Here is a 16,931-nt window from a genome sequence, read left to right as displayed (position 1 = left end):
TCAAATGAGGCGGCACAAAGCGGGTCGTTGGTATTTATGTCTAAATATATCTTAAACATTGAGCTGCGAATAGAGTTCTCAGAAACACGACTGTTTTTGTTTCTGGCACAAATGACATCAATCTGCTGCCGACAAAGTATGTGGAGCACAGCAATGATGGAATAACTCTTATAAGCTAAATAGATTATTTAATAAACACTTACCAGTCAGTAGATGTGATTAAAAATGAATTAATACCTTACATTTGATCAAAGCAGGTCAGTCTGTATTGATCTTTAAATTCATTAGAGTGAGTCTCACAGTATTTGTGGAAGCCCTGAGAGGCAAGTGAGAGAAACAAAGTCCATTTTTTTTCTTAATGATTTTCTCTCTTACATTTATGACTTAAGAACAGGTGTGGAAAAAAAGTTAGCACAATTGTTCGTTGAATTTAGGGCCAAACTGTGCAAAGAATTTGCACTTTCACACTTAAATAAACAGAGCACTGCTCTCACGAGTTGTGCAACATTCCTTTTAATCTAAAAATATTTGCATAAAAAAAGACTGCAACATTCCTTTTAATCTAAAAATATTTGCATAAAAAAAGACTTGTTTTGTTTCTACTTAAGCCACAACATTCCAGAAAGCTTCTTACTGGCTGTTGCTGCAGGGTTACCACTGCAGCAGGCATGACAGTATCACAAAAGTGAAGCCAAATCATCTCCATCTCCTCCTGGTGGATGGCTGTAAGTGCAGGCTGATTGATTTGATATTTAGTGTAGTTTTATATAAGCGGTGCTGAAATTTAAAATGTCAATATTGCAGTCGGTCATGTGCATTTAATTGTTGGAAGCCAAAATTCTGATCGTGATTAATATTCGATTAAAATCCTCGCAGCCTTCTGAAGGCTTCTACGGAATGACCAAACACACCTCTACATTATTGTTATTTGTTGTAACTAAACACATCAGACTGTCCTCTTTTCTGGTTTAGCTTTATTCTGTCAATCCTAAAGAAGTTAGCCGTCATAACTACATTTCCTTTGATTTCTGACTCCACACTGCAGCCACGGCCCCTCGTCTCACCCTCCTGTATTTGTGTCTTTATGAAGTCCGAGCCGCTCTTACCGTGTTTGCCTCTGTGTCCTCAGGCTTTGCTTCAGGCCCACGACGTGGTGGCCCACGAGGTCTACAGCGACGAGGCCCTGAGGGTGACCCCTCCACCCACCTCGCCCTACCTGAACGGAGACTCCCCGGAGAGCACCAACGGAGACATGGACCTGGAGAACGTCACCCGGGTCCGCCTGGTCCAGTTCCAGAAGAACACAGATGAGCCAATGGTACAAAGTTAAACACACATTCAGTGCACTCCCACTGGAGCTTTTTGTTATGACCGTATCATCCATCTAGATCTAAGTGTTTGTGTGTTAACGTGTGCAGGGTATCACGCTGAAGATGAACGAGTCAAACCACTGCATCGTTGCCAGGATAATGCACGGGGGGATGATTCACAGACAAGGTACGCTCTCACAACGGACATTTATGCATATGACATTTTTTTATAAATTGCTTCCTATTCATATTTGTATGCATGTGTTTAAAGTGGACAGAGAGCCATGCCTTGTAAAAATTGGAAAAAAGTCACATTTGCTGCACAAAAGGAAAGCTGTTCTGACGTTCTGTGATGGAATTCACCATAAACACAACTTTCCCTTTTGTGGAGTCTGCGATAATCAAACAGAAGTCAAACAGTTTGACTATTAAATGTAAACTGATGATGTGAAATGGCACCATGTGGATTGTCTGGTTTGTCATTTACTTTAAAAAAAAAAGTTGCAGAAGATATCCTGTTATTATTAATATAAATCTATAGAAGCAGAAGAAGGACAAATATTTTCCAGATTTTCTTCTGCTAGTCGTCTAAATAAACAGTAAGAATTTAAAGAAATGCAACTCCTCCTTCATCCTCACTTAAACATGAGACAGAACACAGCTTGGTAAATGTGCACATGCGTCCGTTTTGCCAGCAGCTGGCTCGTCTCTGCTCTTGTGGTTAAACGCAACACTTGCTCCAGCGTTGTATCGTGACCATAGCATCCTGTTAATTAATCCCCAGTTGATTCATCATGTGGTAATTGGAAAGCCACTTCTATTCCAACGGATTATTCTCCCTACTCCCTACTGCTCGAAGAAAAAGAGCAACAGAGGCTAATGAAATATATGGAGGCTGTTTTAACGAGGTTTGATTCCACTTTTGTCTTTCAGGAACGCTGCATGTAGGAGATGAGATCAGGGAGATCAACAGCATCAGCGTGGCCAACCAGACTGTTGAGCAGCTGCAGAAGATGCTGGTGAGTGTGTGTGTGTGTGTGTGTGTGTGTGTGTGTGTGTGTGTTAGTGTGTGTGTGTGTGTGGGTGTGTGTGTGTGTGTGTGTGTGTGTGTGTGTGTGTGCATATGCTTATGACTAAGTGTCTTAGTTCATGCTTCAGTGTATCTCATCTGTGTAAATCAGCAAAATGTTACACACTCAACCCAAGAAGAAGAATAAACTGTGTGTGTGTGTGTGTTTTTGTGTGTGTGTGTGTGTGTGTGTGTGTGTGTGTGTGTGTGTGTGTGTGTGTGTGTGTGTGTGTGTGTGTGTGTTTTGTGTGTGTTTGTGTGTCCACAGAGGGAGATGCGAGGCAGCATCACCTTCAAAATAGTGCCAAGTTACCGGACGCAGGGCTCCTCGTGTGAGGTAACGTTTCCTCCTCTTCCTCCTCCGCCCCTCGTTTCCTGCTGATTGTGAGCTCCTGATCTGGTTACTAACTGCTCGCCTGGTTACTTATTGTGTGTAACACAAGTACGATGTGTGTAAGGGGTGTGTGTGTATGTGTGTGGGTGGGTGTTTTTTGCTGTGTTTTTGCATTTACAGCACACCAATTTCACAACCAAGATACCGGAACCCCTCCCTACCCCGCACCCCCACCTCCTCTGGTCCAGTAATGACCCACACCTCTCTGTACAATCTCGCCTCGTATTCACTTCACAGGGGTGGACAAAATAAGAGAAACGCCACACAATCAAACATCTATACAGTAAATACGAGTTCGCTGAAGCTCATAATATTTTGGCTTTTGTTAAGACCGGTGCATTAATTACAAACTGATTTATTTAAAGCTAATATGAGAGACTTTGCAACATTGCGAGCTTCAGGAAATGTACATTATTGTTTTGTAAGGTTTGACAAATAGCTGTTGACACATGCATCACTCTTCTAAACCATTCTGCCCTAAATACATGGACAAACATGGACGACCAAAGGACTTGAAGTACAATTAGGAGAAGAAACCAACAATTCAAATACAAAAATGAGTTCTACATTCGAGGCATCAGCAAATGAAAAGCTTTACTGCCCCTCGTTGTAGACTGTGGAACAGCTATAAGCTTCACCAGTGGAGGCATTTCAGGACAGCAGGGAATTCACCGATGTAATCCTGCACCAGGCTATGTAAAAACCTTGTATGTAATTAGTTAGATTATTTTAAAAGGGATTTAAAAAAAAAAAGGCATTCAGAAGCCAGTTCAAGATCTCTGAAATTGTAGTGACATGGTTAATGTGGTTTTCTTTATTTAGAAAGCCATACATGCAAAACCACTGCAGTTTTTAGCTGTAGAGGAAGGAAGTCCAAATGCAACTCTATAAAGAACAAACTTTTTACCATCCAAAGAATTTTTAATTATCAATTCATACAAATACCTAAATTGTCATTTTTGAATTATTGATTTGTTGAGAAGCTCTCTTTACTCACAATTCATTCTCTGCTTATGATTCAGATTCTAGAGTGCATGTCTAATTTATGCAGACACTTCAGTTGCCTTCTCCTCTTCTCCATTATCACATTGAAACTAAATAATCGTTATATATTAGATATTAGATTACCCCTTAAATCATTCTATAAAAACATTAAACATTTATCTAATTCTAATTTAAGCTCTTTTGCTCTTTGCGGCACACACTAGTCTTTGAGCCGTGACCGTCAGCGTTAGTGATGACCTCATGGTCGCTCAGATGAGAATCTCATGTCGGCCCGTCGCCCCCCTGTGGTGATGTGAGGACCTGCAGGCCGATGATGTTGTCTCCCATGTCTCGTTGACGCATTTCATTACGTCAACGCCGTGGTGGGTCTCTATTGTGCTCTACCAATTTACCCCCCCATCGCCTCCGGCCGCTGCCCAGAAATGTGTGAATGTGTTTGTGTGTGTGTGTGTGTGTGTGTGTGTGTGTGTGTGTGTGTGTGTGTGTGTGTGTGTGTGTGTGTGTGTGTGTGTGTGTGTGTGTGTGTGTGTGTGTGTGTGTGTGTGTGTGTGTGTGTGCACTGCTGACCTGTGTGTCTTATTTCAGAAAGAGTCCCCCAACACCTCTGGGCAGTCCCCTGCCAATGGCCACTCCAGCATTAACAGTTCTATCTTGGTAAGGACCCCCCCCCCCCCTCCGCGAACCCCCTCCCACCCAGAGAAACCCCCACTGACAGACCCACAACCATGTATCTCCACCTCTAGTGTTGTCACGGTGATGTGTATTTCTACATGTTTATGCCCATGTTCATTTTGAGTAGTTCGAGTCAGCAGAATAGTAGGCGTGTCGTGTCGTAGATCTCCCGAGTCGACCCCGTGTCATTCTCCCTGTTCATCAGTTTGAGCCCAAAAAGGCCCCGCGTGTCCGATATCTCAGTTAACAAATTGGTGTGCCTCTCAAAGTGTTGCTGCGTGCTGTGCCCCACTGCTGACACAACACACTAAGGCCCCCTGTGTTCACGGCGGTGCGGAGGAACACACTCCGGGTTCGATGCTGCGGCTGCTTCGCTTGCTCTTTGCTTGCTTGGTTGCTCTAAAGCCAGATCTGCTTTGACAGACGAGAATCACTCTGATATCTTTCCCTCTTTGCTCTCTCTTGACCTTTTTTTTTTTTTTTTTTTTTTTTTTTTTTTTTGCAAGAGCAGAAGCTAGATTGCAGATTGATGTGCACGCATGCTTTCTCAAAAGGATATCTGATTGTTTTGGTTTTGATAGCTGTATCTTGTTCTTAACCAAGTCTCTCTGTCATCAACGGTTTCCTTCCACAGGACCTGCCCTCCACCATTCAGCCCAAAGGTCGACAGGTGAATAAAAGCCTCTCTCTCTCTCTCTCTCTCTCTCTCTCTCTCTCTCTCTCTCTCTCTCTCTCACTCTCTCTCACTCTCTCTCCCTCTCCCACTCACCCGTACTCACTAGCTCTGTATACAACGCTTGCATCCCTCCCCTTTTATACAGACGTGTGTGTGTGTGTGTGTGTGTGTGTGTGTGTGTGTGTGTGTGTGTGTGTGTGTGTGTGTGTGTGTGTGTGTGTGTGTGTGTGTGTGTGTGTGTGTGTGTGTGTGTGTGTGTGTGTGTGTGTGTGTGTGTGTGTGTGTGTGTGTCTCAATTTCTCCCAAACCCTCTTTTCTGCTTCAAAAAAACCCATCAGTAGAATTTAAATTCATGTGCTAGAAAGTAGTTTTTTTAGAGTGGCTGCTGACTGATCCCCAAGCTGCTCAGACTGTCAGTCATGATGCAAACGGCCGAGGTCTGACCTCTTTTTAAACCTTTTTTTAAACTACTAAAAAGGAAATATTGGATTCCGGGCCCACTCCAAAATGCATTAAATTTGAAATATATAATTCACACCAAAATAAGCCGCAGCTGTTCGGCTGTTAGCAGCTCAGAGAGAGCAGCAGACAGAGTGCATCTGTATTCATATGAGGCTTTGTTTTGAGGGTGTTTTGGGAAATGATATTTCATTGATTTAGAGAACATAATGTTCCCAGTCAGTGGTATTAATGTAGATGCACCAGTCTGTCTAAAGGAAGCCAGAGATCCAGACCGGTTGTGTCACCAACAAACCAACAATACACACATCTTCATGATCCTTCTCTCCTCATCTATGCTCTTTAACAAACACACCTCCACAGACAAAACACACCTACATTTTAAAAATCACACTGCAGTGGTCACGTCTGCAGTTTAGTATTTCCTTGTAGAGGTCTTCACAGAAAACAAATCTTCCAGAAATGATGTGCATACCACTAAATACATAAAAAAAAAAGAGACCTGATCCGAAAGGAACCCACAGAACCAGTTTACACCTGTGGGTAGTACATGATGTTGGATAATAGTGAATCATTCTAAGGCCATCTTCAAATTGCTAGTTTTGTCCGAAACCCAAATATATTTAATTTACATTGATTTAAAACAGATTTTATAGACAACATTGATTTGAATATCACATTAATGTTGCTTGACTAATTGTTTCAGCCTTTTACTCTGGTATTAGATATATCTGCACATTGAAAACCCATGAAAACCTCTACTTGTTTTATATTATGGTGATATCAAGCTTATACACTAAATCAGTATGAGTGACCACTGTTGTGTCATGAGCCTGGCAGTGTAGCACTTCTCTACCCTCTCCTGTGTGTGTGTGTGTGTGTGTGTGTGTGTGTGTGTGTGTGTGTGTGTGTGTGTGTGTGTGTGTGTGTGTGTGTGTGTGTGTGTGTAATGTGTGTGTGTGTGTGTGTGTGTGTGTGTGTGTGTGTAATAATGGCACAGGCATTGTTGAACCCTGCAGAGTCTAGAGATCCCCCCCTAAGCACTGATCCCCAGTCAGATATGAATCTACCTCAATCCAACTAAAAACTCTGTCATCACAACAGTCCTCCATAACTGTCATCTCCTCCTATCAATGTCTAGATGTTTGTCTAACCGTCCTGACACAGACATCATTCATTTCCACTGAGATAATCCAACATTACTCACTAAAAATCATACTCTGTCACTCTTTATTGTGGCATCAGAGGATCTTGTGACTGTGGCGACAGCAGATTCAGCCAGCAGAGGGCAGTAGAGTCCACCACAGACCGCCTTAAGAGTGGCATCCTCAGAGTTGCAGAACTTCTCAGTACCATTGAACTGAGTCTGAGTTGACGAAGTCGATAAATGTAAAAAAAATGTGACTACTTTATTTGGCTTAGAAAGAGGAGCTGTACGTCGTTGTCCTGTCTCACCCTCATCAACCTACCCCCCTACTTGTCCCTTTGGCCTCCATACTGCTGTTAAGACATTGCATAGCCGTTTTGGTGCATGATGTGTGTGATGCTTTCAAATCCTAGATTGTATCCAGACCTCCAATCAAGGACAAAATGTCTGTTAAGGTAAGAGCCGGCTTCTCCCATCCCCCCCCCCGAAAAAAAATAAGTAAAACACTTGTACACTTATGTCCCAAACACGTCCACCAGCTCATTTTCACACCCAGCGTAGACTGTAAAAGCAGCAACAAACGTCTGTGTGGTTAGAAAACGGAGATAAAGCAGGATAATTGCTGTTGTTTTGAACTAATGGACACGTAAACAATGCCTGTGCCGTAATTACCAGCGTGTTGAGAGGCTCATTAATACCCCAGCGGTGTCTGGGTTTATCTCACAGGAGAAAACTCTTCCTTGGAAACCAGTTTCCAACCTGGCAACCCAAACACCCCCCAAATGCTCATTATTTCAGTTTACGCATCCATGATATGCAAAAATACACCATCTAGCCACTCTGTCAATTATCTCTTTCTTTCACCTTCTCTGTCCCTCTTCCAATGCTCGCATCTCTCACTTCTTTAAGTTGACACACACACACTGCCGATTTCGGAAACCCCAACACCTCCACCCCACTCCTCAGTAACCTCACCCTTCTAAAACATCTGCACTTTTATTTGCCACAGATCTACGTGAGGGCTCAGTTCGAGTACGACCCCTCCAAAGACGAGCTCATCCCCTGCAAGGAGGCCGGCATTCGCTTCCAGGTGGGCGACATCATCCAGATCATCTCCAAGGACGACCACAACTGGTGGCAGGGCAAACTGGAGAACACGAAAAACGGCACGGCAGGCCTCATCCCGTCGCCGGAGCTGCAGGAGTGGTGAGAGGGGGAAAACACACAAACAAACAAACAAAGAAAAAGACGAGCTTACAGAGAAGCTATTCCTGACACTGTTCTGTGTGTTGGCGGTAGGCGGGTGGCGTGTATAGCCATGGAGAAGACCAAGCAGGAGCAGCAGGCCAGCTGTACCTGGTTTGGCAAGAAGAAGAAGCAGTACAAAGACAAGTATTTGGCAAAGCACAACGCAGGTATACCATGCACTCACACACACACATACATAATCACACGCATGTGCATAAAAAACAACACGCTGCATTTCAGTGCGTGCATGCATTTGACACATTGTTTGTGAGGGCTCGAGAGCATGCGTGTCCGTCCATCTGCCTGTGTGTCTGCAGGTTGAACTTGTAAGTAACAGGATCTCGTAGCATTCATCTCTAGTAGCAGAGCCTCGGCCAGAAAGCTGTCAGTGAAGTAGAAATCTTATATGAGCACAGGGACGATTTTGGGAAATGTGGGCAACCAGTTTTGAGCGAAAAGCTCTCAGAATTTTAGGCACAGTTTTAAATGCCAGGCCGGCATGAAGATGTGAGGTTTTGTGTGTGTGTAGCAAAGTATATAACCATTTGTCTCTTCAGTAAATCAGTAGTGACGAATTATGTTGATGCTTAGCGCCGTCTGGATATTGACGTAGTACATACTGTAGATCCGCCACTCAGATATCCCAGACATGTGTCTGGCTGTGTGACAAGGCGGAGATGCCGAGGAGTTAAAACTCAACACGGGACTTTGCGGCCTGAGCCGTGACTGCTGAGTTAACACAGGAAGCAGAGGAGGAGGTCAGTGAGTTTAGTGATGAGACAGGAAAACCATTTGTTTGCTGTTAGTTTTGACACCAAACAGATAGAAAGCTGTGGCTCCGGCCTTCAGTAGTGCGTTGTATGGTTCTAATTACTTTTGAACCAATATTTAAATTACAAGAACAGACGACATAAGACAGGCCACGAAGGAGAGACGTACAAACGGTTGAAGTAGATTCATTGAGTGGATCTTGGACATTGGTTTCCAACCTTTTTTGGCTTATGGTCACTTAAAATGAACCAATATGTACTTGTAACCCACGATCACTTTAAGAGTTCAGTTATGAGTATGGATGAAACTCACATATGCTAATTATTTAGTCAATTAATCGTTTGGTCTACATGTCAGCAAATAACCAAAAAAAAGCCCATCACTTCAGTCCAAAAACCAACGATTTTTGTTAAGTGTCGGCTAAAAACACCAGAAAAGATTCAAGAAGCTGAAAAGTATTTTTAAAAGTTTTATTTTGAAGAGCTCAGTTTGGGAACAACACATCTAAGCAGCTCAATCATCAGGCAGTTTACCCACTAAGAGAGAAGACAATTAATGGATGTTCTATGACTTAAATATTTGTTATATGTCACATCCGTGCATGTCATTCTTCCCTCAACAGATTAAGGTATGACATGATGTATGTGTGTACAGTATGTTGGTGTGTGTGTGCATCTGAACATCCAGATGATAAGCATGTCACACTATGTGCATCGACACATCTGTCAAAATCCATTTTAAAGGAAATGCTTTAATATTCTATAGCATGAAACTCAGACCATAATAGTAATGTATTCATGAAAGCATGAACGCATGGGATCCAAAGTCACTGCATTTATTCATTAGTATTTAAACTGAAGACTCCACCTGGACTAAACTCATGACCCATTTCATTGACAACAGATTCATGAATAAGTTCACAGATTGTTGATGTTTGACCTTTTAATCCCACGCTCTCATTCAGGGTCTAGTAGTACTGACTTGGGTTGAATGCAGGGCATTGAGATTCTGGTAAAGATTCTCATAAAAATCTATTTCCTTCTCCCGAGAAACCGGGGATTTTTTCACTTGTTTTTGTTTGTGTTTATCTGTGTGTTTGTGTAAAGAAAACGCACTGAAACAAAAATACCTTCAGTGAGGTCTACCAGCAACTGACATAGCCAAATAAGTACAATTTTAAATGGAGGTTATTGCAGTAACGGCTACTTTTCATATTGATATGGCAGCTTACAGTACAGCTGTTTGGTAAAAAATATATAATCAAAAAACATGTGCCATCTCTGCAAAGTCCACGCCACTTTTCACACAGTGACGTACCACCAGATTGTGTGAATTTACCCTCCAGCAGCAACAACAACAGTGTATTGTTGTGTGCTGCGTCCATCTCCGTGCCGGCGCGGTGCAGTGCTGCCCAGCTGTTGTTTCTTCTTGTTTGTGTGTAACATTTTGTAATTCTGCTGTTGTAACCGAACCATGTTATGACCCCTCTCCATCTCTCTCGCTTTCTCCTACTGAACGGCCTCTCTGCATGTAAGTAACAACCAGTGACAGTGACCAACTCCTCCTCCCATTCTTCTTCTTCTTCTTCTTCTTCTCTCTCTCTCCTCTTCTTCTCTTTCTCGTAGAATAAATCAGCTGTCACTGCCGGCGTTTTCAGTTTTGTTTCTGTTGATTTGGTCGTAAAACAACAGAAGGCTGAGACAAAACTGAAACCTTGTAGTTTAGTTTGTCAGATATTGTGTGCTGTGATGTTCATCTTAACCCATTTTTTGAATCCATGTTTGGTCAATGGGCTCATTAGCAGACACAGAAGACAGTAATGTATAAATAGACTCTGGTTTTAACTAACAGTCCGTACAGTATCTTCACGTAAATAATTATTCACCGTCAGTGTGCAGCTGGTCTGCACCCTCCTGTTGCACAAGAGAACCCAGTGACTTGTGGGTATTGTATTTCACTTGTCAGCACCCTGAGGTGGTGGCTGCGTGGAGGCTCATGTTACAGAGGCTGAGAACATATTGTACAGTGAACAGCTCTGCTCGAACATGTGATGCACTCTGTGCAACAGACAACCTCATTTATTCTGCTCTGTGTTTTTGCCATGCAGAGAAATGCTTGTGATGTCGTATGGTAGCATTAAGTTACTGTTTTTATAGAAAAACATACACTAAAAATAACCTGTATCGATTGTTCATTTAATACAGTTGTATTAGGTTTTAAGCAAGTAAGTTCCTAAGTTTTCTTTTTAATTATTTAGAGGAAATAGCTGCACAAATTTAACTTAATTCATGTCTTAGGAAAGATCTAAACCAGTAGGCAGAATTAAAACAATTAGTAAATAAACAGGTTATAAATAAGTATCTGTATTGAGGATTTCAGTCATTACTCTAGTAAATATGTCTGGTTTCAGCTTTTCTAACGTGAATATCTGAAGCTATCCTTTGTCGTATTAATTTAATATTTTTGGGTGTTAATATACCTTGAGCTGTTTCGAATTATTTTTCAACATTTTATAAAACAACAATTTTACGATTAGTTACTAAGCAATAATTTGTTCAATACATTTTAAGAAAATAATAAAACATGCCCTTCAAAATGTATCAAATCCCAAGTTGGAACATTTAAATAGTTTGACAACAGTCAGAGAACCAAAGATTTTCAATTTACTCTCAAAGAAGACAAAGAAAAGCTGAAAATATTCACATTTAAGATGTAGGAGACGTAGATATTTTTTCCAGTTTTGCTCCCTTTTTGTTACCACACCATAAAGTCATAAACAACTATGAGGTTTGGATAACAAGCAAAATTTGATTAACAGCAATGTTGTTGCCATGGAAACTTTTTTGTCATGCCAGTTTTTTCAGAAATCACAGAAATAATCCTTTCCAGATGGCGTTTCTTTTAGCAGCCTTTATGCCACCAGTCAGAGAGGTGTAGTCATACTTTATTTCCATGTTCAATTTTTGTTTTCCTCACACCATCTTTGTTGGATTTCTTAAAAGATGAATTTCTGCCACGTCAAATGTATTTAATCTTAAAGCACAGCAGTTATTATCATCATCACTTCACAGATCATCTCAGCTCTCCAGTTGTTTTTTTATTCTGCTTTTATTTTGACGAGTGAACCCAACACCCTCCTCTCTCCACCAACATAGTCACCAGATGTGTTTGAGACTCTTGTTAGTGCGCCTTGTTCCCCTCTACCTGATGTTTGTTCCAGCACACTTTGCTCCACATCTCACTCTGCTTCTCTCTCTCTCTCCTCCAGTGTTCGACCAACTAGATCTCGTCACGTATGAAGAGGTTGTGAAGCTTCCTGCTTTCAAGAGGAAAACATTAGTTCTGTTGGGTGAGTTCATGTCAAGTGTAGCAGCAAGAAAATTAGGACGCCTGTCTTCATAAGTGACCTCACTGACTGTGTGTGTGTGTGTGTGTGTGTGTGTTTGTCAGGCGCCCATGGAGTTGGCAGAAGACACATCAAGAACACACTCATCACCAAACACCCCGACAGATTCGCCTACCCAATTCCACGTAAGACACGTGATCAACGTCCTCCACAGAAGCAGCTCCGTTTTTCGTGTCAGGAAATGTGAAATTCTCTGTTTCTCCTCGTGTCCCGCAGACACAACCAGACCTCCAAAGAAGGACGAGGAGAACGGGAAGAACTACTACTTTGTCTCCCACGACCAGATGATGCAGGACATCAGCAACAACGAGTACCTGGAGTACGGCAGCCACGAGGACGCCATGTACGGGACGCGGCTGGAGACCATCCGCATGATCCACCAAGAGGGACACATAGCTATACTGGACGTTGAACCTCAGGTGTGTGTGTGTGTGTGTGTGTAGGTGAGAGTGTGCATGCATACATTCATGTGTAAGGACATTTTTGACCACTAACACCTGTTCTCCATCAGGCCCTGAAGGTCCTGCGGACGGCAGAGTTTGCCCCATATGTCGTCTTCATTGCTGCACCAACTATTACGCCAGGCATCAACGAGGTAGGAACACACACACAAACACACTCATAAGATGATTCATGTTAAGAGATGATGCTATGTTCATGCTACCAAGTGTAGCATAAAGTCTGCAAACGTACATTCTCTCTACTGACCAGCACTGGGCGACTCCTCCGTTTGCCCGATAGAATAAAAGTCTATGAGAAAATGACTAAATACTTCTCAATCTCTAGTTTCTTGTCTTCACAAATATGGAAACACCGTTAATTGGTTGAAAAACAGCAAAAAAGGCCGACAAATAGGCTTCTTTAATAATCAAATAGCAAAGACTCCAACAAAATCTATGTTCAATCTATGTGTGCATTAACTTCCCGTCTCCTGTTTATTAGGATTTAAAGATGTGATATTTTGCATATGCATAACTGCTGCGACAAGCAATTATATTAATTAACCTCCCACTCATTTTCTTTTACTAATGGATTATGCAAATTGTTTGTTTTGTACAACCAACAGTAGAAAACCCTTTAATTCATTTCATCACTTTTAAGATTTCACCTCTAATCTGCATCACATGTTTACACTCTGGTTAAGTTATTACCTTGTCATTTCTTATGTGTCAAACTGTGCCGAGTCAGCGTGCACGAGTGCCTGCAGCCTCTCTGTTCTGTCGGCTCTCCACTCGTGTGTTTGATTCTCTCTTTCCTCTCTGCACTTGTTCACTTCTGCATGCTGCATGCGTTTGTTTTCTTTGGCGCCGCTCTCAGACGCCCAGGTGGTGTCGAACGCTGCCAGTAAGTAAAAGCTGGGATAGTCACTACGTAGTGTTATTTTTAATTGTGTGTGTGTGTGTGTGTGTGTGTGTGTGTGTGTGTGTGTGTGTGTGTGTGTGTGTGTGTGTGTGTGTGTGTGTGTGTGTGTCTGCCATATGCTTCTTTGTGTGCTTCTAGTAGTTAGTGCTGCCTTTTGTGTTTTTTCCCCGTTCACTTCCTCCTCTGCTGAGTAACGCCCTCACACACTGCGATGTTGACTTCATGTCACATGTGGGTCTAATATGAAACGCTGTAAGAAGATTATGCAATAAATGTCTGGTGATTTTCCATGATGTTAGTAGAAGAAAAAAAACTACACATTTTGTAGTAGCCAAATTGTGAGCATTAGGGACAAAATATACAGTTATTTTGAATTTAATTATTTGATTTGATTAATCCTTTTTATATAAAAAATGTCAGAAACTTCACATTTTCCCAGAACCTGAGGTGATGTGTGAATGGTCATTTTTGTCCAATCAACAGTCTAAAACCCCAAAATATACAGTTCTATTTACTAATCAATCGTATCAGATCTTTGTCCTTCATTTCTTAATTTAAACACCATAATCTCACTCTTCATGCAGAGACAGTTAACTGAGGACAGCTGTGTTTTTTGTATGTCCAACAAATTTCATAAAAAGTCATATTATAGCATGCCGTAAAATTCCAGACATCAGCATCTTCTAGAATTTATACAGTTCAAATAACAAACCCATATTTCCAAAACAAGATCAGGGGTATGGTGGAGAAATTTTAGGATTCCTGACCACAGTTCATGTTTCTTTTCTAGAATCGCTCAATCACACAGTATGTAAGGGCCTTAAGAATTTCCCCTTTCAATCCTATAAGTGCTCTTCATCACTCTCTCTGCCTTCGTCATTGTCTAACGCTCTGTTTCTCCTCCTCCTCCTCCTCCTCCTCCTCCTCCTCCTCCTCCAGGACGAGTCGCTCCAGCGGCTGCAGAAGGAGTCAGAGATCCTGCAGAAGACCTACGCCCACTACTTCGACCAGACCATCATCAACAACGAGATCGATGAGACCATCAGGCACCTGGAGGAGGCCATCGACCTGGTGTGCACCACCAGCCAGTGGGTTCCCGTGTCCTGGGTCTACTGACCCTGCAGCCCTGAGAGACACCACCACCTCCACCTCCCAGCAACAACACCTTGGCCAAACTCCCATCATTCCCTCTTCGAAGTAAGAATAAGTAATAAACTTGTGGGAAACCCTCTCTCTACACTGCACCCCCCCCGTCAGCGTACTGTGAAAGCAACCACAGCATTCGAACCGACATCCTCCTGAACGCTGCACCACCAACCCGCGGCGGCCAGTAATCGGACTCTCGCCCTGACAGACGACCTAGACATAGTGATGTATAAAAAAAACACAGAGTTTAAAACAAAAAGTGAATATTGTCATGTCTGTACTAGCTAGGAGGCAACATTTTTGTAGATGTTTGTTTTAAAGAGACAGTACTGTTATCCCGTCCTCCCATCACATTGTAGTCCTGTTGGGTGTTGTAGTTCTAAACCATCTGTAGAAGGACACTGTCGGGGTATTCTGCCTACAAGCAGACTGAACTAAAAGCACACAAACCCACTGCGATGTCTCCTCATCTGTAGATCATGATTATTTATTCTGTCTGGTTCTTTTTCTGAGCTGTAACGCTGGGTTTCATCGTCTCACGATCCCACCGTAGGCTTTCGGTACAGTTACATCATCACACACATACGCACCTTCCTGCTAACCGACCAGGTACTGTCTCTTCTAAATAAATCCATAAATGTTTTAGAGATTTGAATGAGGATATCATGCATGTGGACATTTGCAAGCTTCCATGCTGTCAGTCAGTCAGTGTTCCCAGTGTCCCTCTGTAAACCTCCAAGAAAGAAAAGAAGACAAAAATATATATATATTAAAAAAAATAAAAAAACATTCCAACTGTTTGGAAGACTGAACTCAAGGGACGCAAGCGGGAGCAAGAAAAAACGGAGCCGGACGTTGACTTGACACCTATGCACATCCCTTGCATTTCAGGTGACATTTCTAAACCACAGATTTATAAAACAAAAAAAGGAGAAAAAAAAATGATCGACCATGTAGTGAGATGTGTTTGTAAAAAGGAAAAAAATCTAATAAAAGACTTGATTTTTCTCTTTTTGATTTGTCATACACGGAAAAAAAGGCAAAACAAATGTCACCTTATTCTTCATTTGCCATTTCAGAAATGTGATGTCCGAGAGTATTAATGTTTCAATCAAGTTTAAAAATTGACGAGAGATGACATTTTTATTACGCAACTGTGTAACTTGTCTGCAAAGGATTATGTACACTATCCATTCTGCAAAGGTGACGACTCTGCGAGGGAAGAGGACGCAGCGTGTGCATCTGAATAACCTGTATATGAATATCGGCAGACTGACGTACAAACTGCCTCTTGTGTAAATGACTCTGCAATGATAAAAGTTCTTCAGTATGAACAGTTTTTTAAATATATTTCCTTTTATGTGTTGGAAAAGTGAACCTTGGAGTGTTTCTTCTTCTTCTTTTCTTTTCCACTGAACATAAGCACGACACAAACTATATCTCTGTCCTAAAACCAAGACTGAACAGCAGCATGAAGCACAAAAAGAAGGTTAAACTGCCTGTAACTGGATAATCACTAATGATCTGACTATCAACTGTTACATTTGGGTTTAAAAGTTTTTATTTTATATTAGTTTACAATTCAGTTTACTCTCTTAGAGGACAAAGAAAAACTTATAATTCAAATTTGCAGTTAATATGGTGCTTTTTTGCTTAAGATAAATATTGAAAACAATTATTCAATCATTAAAGCTGCAGATTATTTTTCTGAATCTGAATACTTCATCCTCTATTTTTATAAGTGATTTAAAAAAAACAAGATTTATAATTATCATCCGATTGAGTCTAAAAAAAATGTAATATCCACAATGTTGCTGCAGAGATAAAGAATACTTGTGGGAAAACTATAATTAAAGAAATTAATATGTACGACTGTTATCTTGTCTAAATACATCAGCTAATATTTTGTGCAGAAACATCTGTTATATCTGTGAAAAAAATAATGATGGAAAGCCAAGCAAGATTGTTTCCATTATTAATCTGACAATTATGCTTGAGGTTAATTGCTTAATTGTTTAGTTTATAAAAAGGTCAGAAAATATTGGAAAATGTACACAAGCTCCCCTGAGGTAAAGCTTTAGAAACAAAATTATTATAATAATAAAAAAGCAAAAAGAAAACCATCAAATTAGTATTTTTTCTATATTTTTCCTTAATTAATAATCAACTGAATAATTACTTTTCTTCACACTGATTCATAATTTTAGCCCCAAAGAAAAGTAATTCTGCTAATCTATAAAAATGTCAAAATTATTTTTAGTACTTT

General features: G+C 41.2%; 1 protein-coding gene across 1 annotated transcript in view; it reads left to right on the top strand.

The window, feature by feature from the left end:
- Positions 1–16,027, top strand: part of caska (calcium/calmodulin-dependent serine protein kinase a) — a 112,853-nt gene extending 96,826 nt beyond the window's left edge. The window contains 13 exon segments of the mRNA XM_054614682.1: positions 1,130–1,318; positions 1,419–1,497; positions 2,244–2,329; positions 2,648–2,716; positions 4,364–4,432; positions 5,085–5,120; positions 7,742–7,938; positions 8,032–8,147; positions 12,020–12,100; positions 12,202–12,282; positions 12,374–12,576; positions 12,669–12,752; positions 14,459–16,027. Coding sequence (XP_054470657.1) covers positions 1,130–1,318; positions 1,419–1,497; positions 2,244–2,329; positions 2,648–2,716; positions 4,364–4,432; positions 5,085–5,120; positions 7,742–7,938; positions 8,032–8,147; positions 12,020–12,100; positions 12,202–12,282; positions 12,374–12,576; positions 12,669–12,752; positions 14,459–14,635 — 1,467 coding nt within the window. The 3' untranslated portion in view covers positions 14,636–16,027.
- The last annotated feature ends 904 nt before the right edge of the window (positions 16,028–16,931 follow it).

The sequence above is a fragment of the Anoplopoma fimbria genome, chromosome 16, assembly GCF_027596085.1.
Source record: "Anoplopoma fimbria isolate UVic2021 breed Golden Eagle Sablefish chromosome 16, Afim_UVic_2022, whole genome shotgun sequence".
NCBI lineage: Eukaryota > Metazoa > Chordata > Actinopteri > Perciformes > Anoplopomatidae > Anoplopoma > Anoplopoma fimbria.
This window is presented reverse-complemented; position numbering and strand designations above follow the sequence as displayed.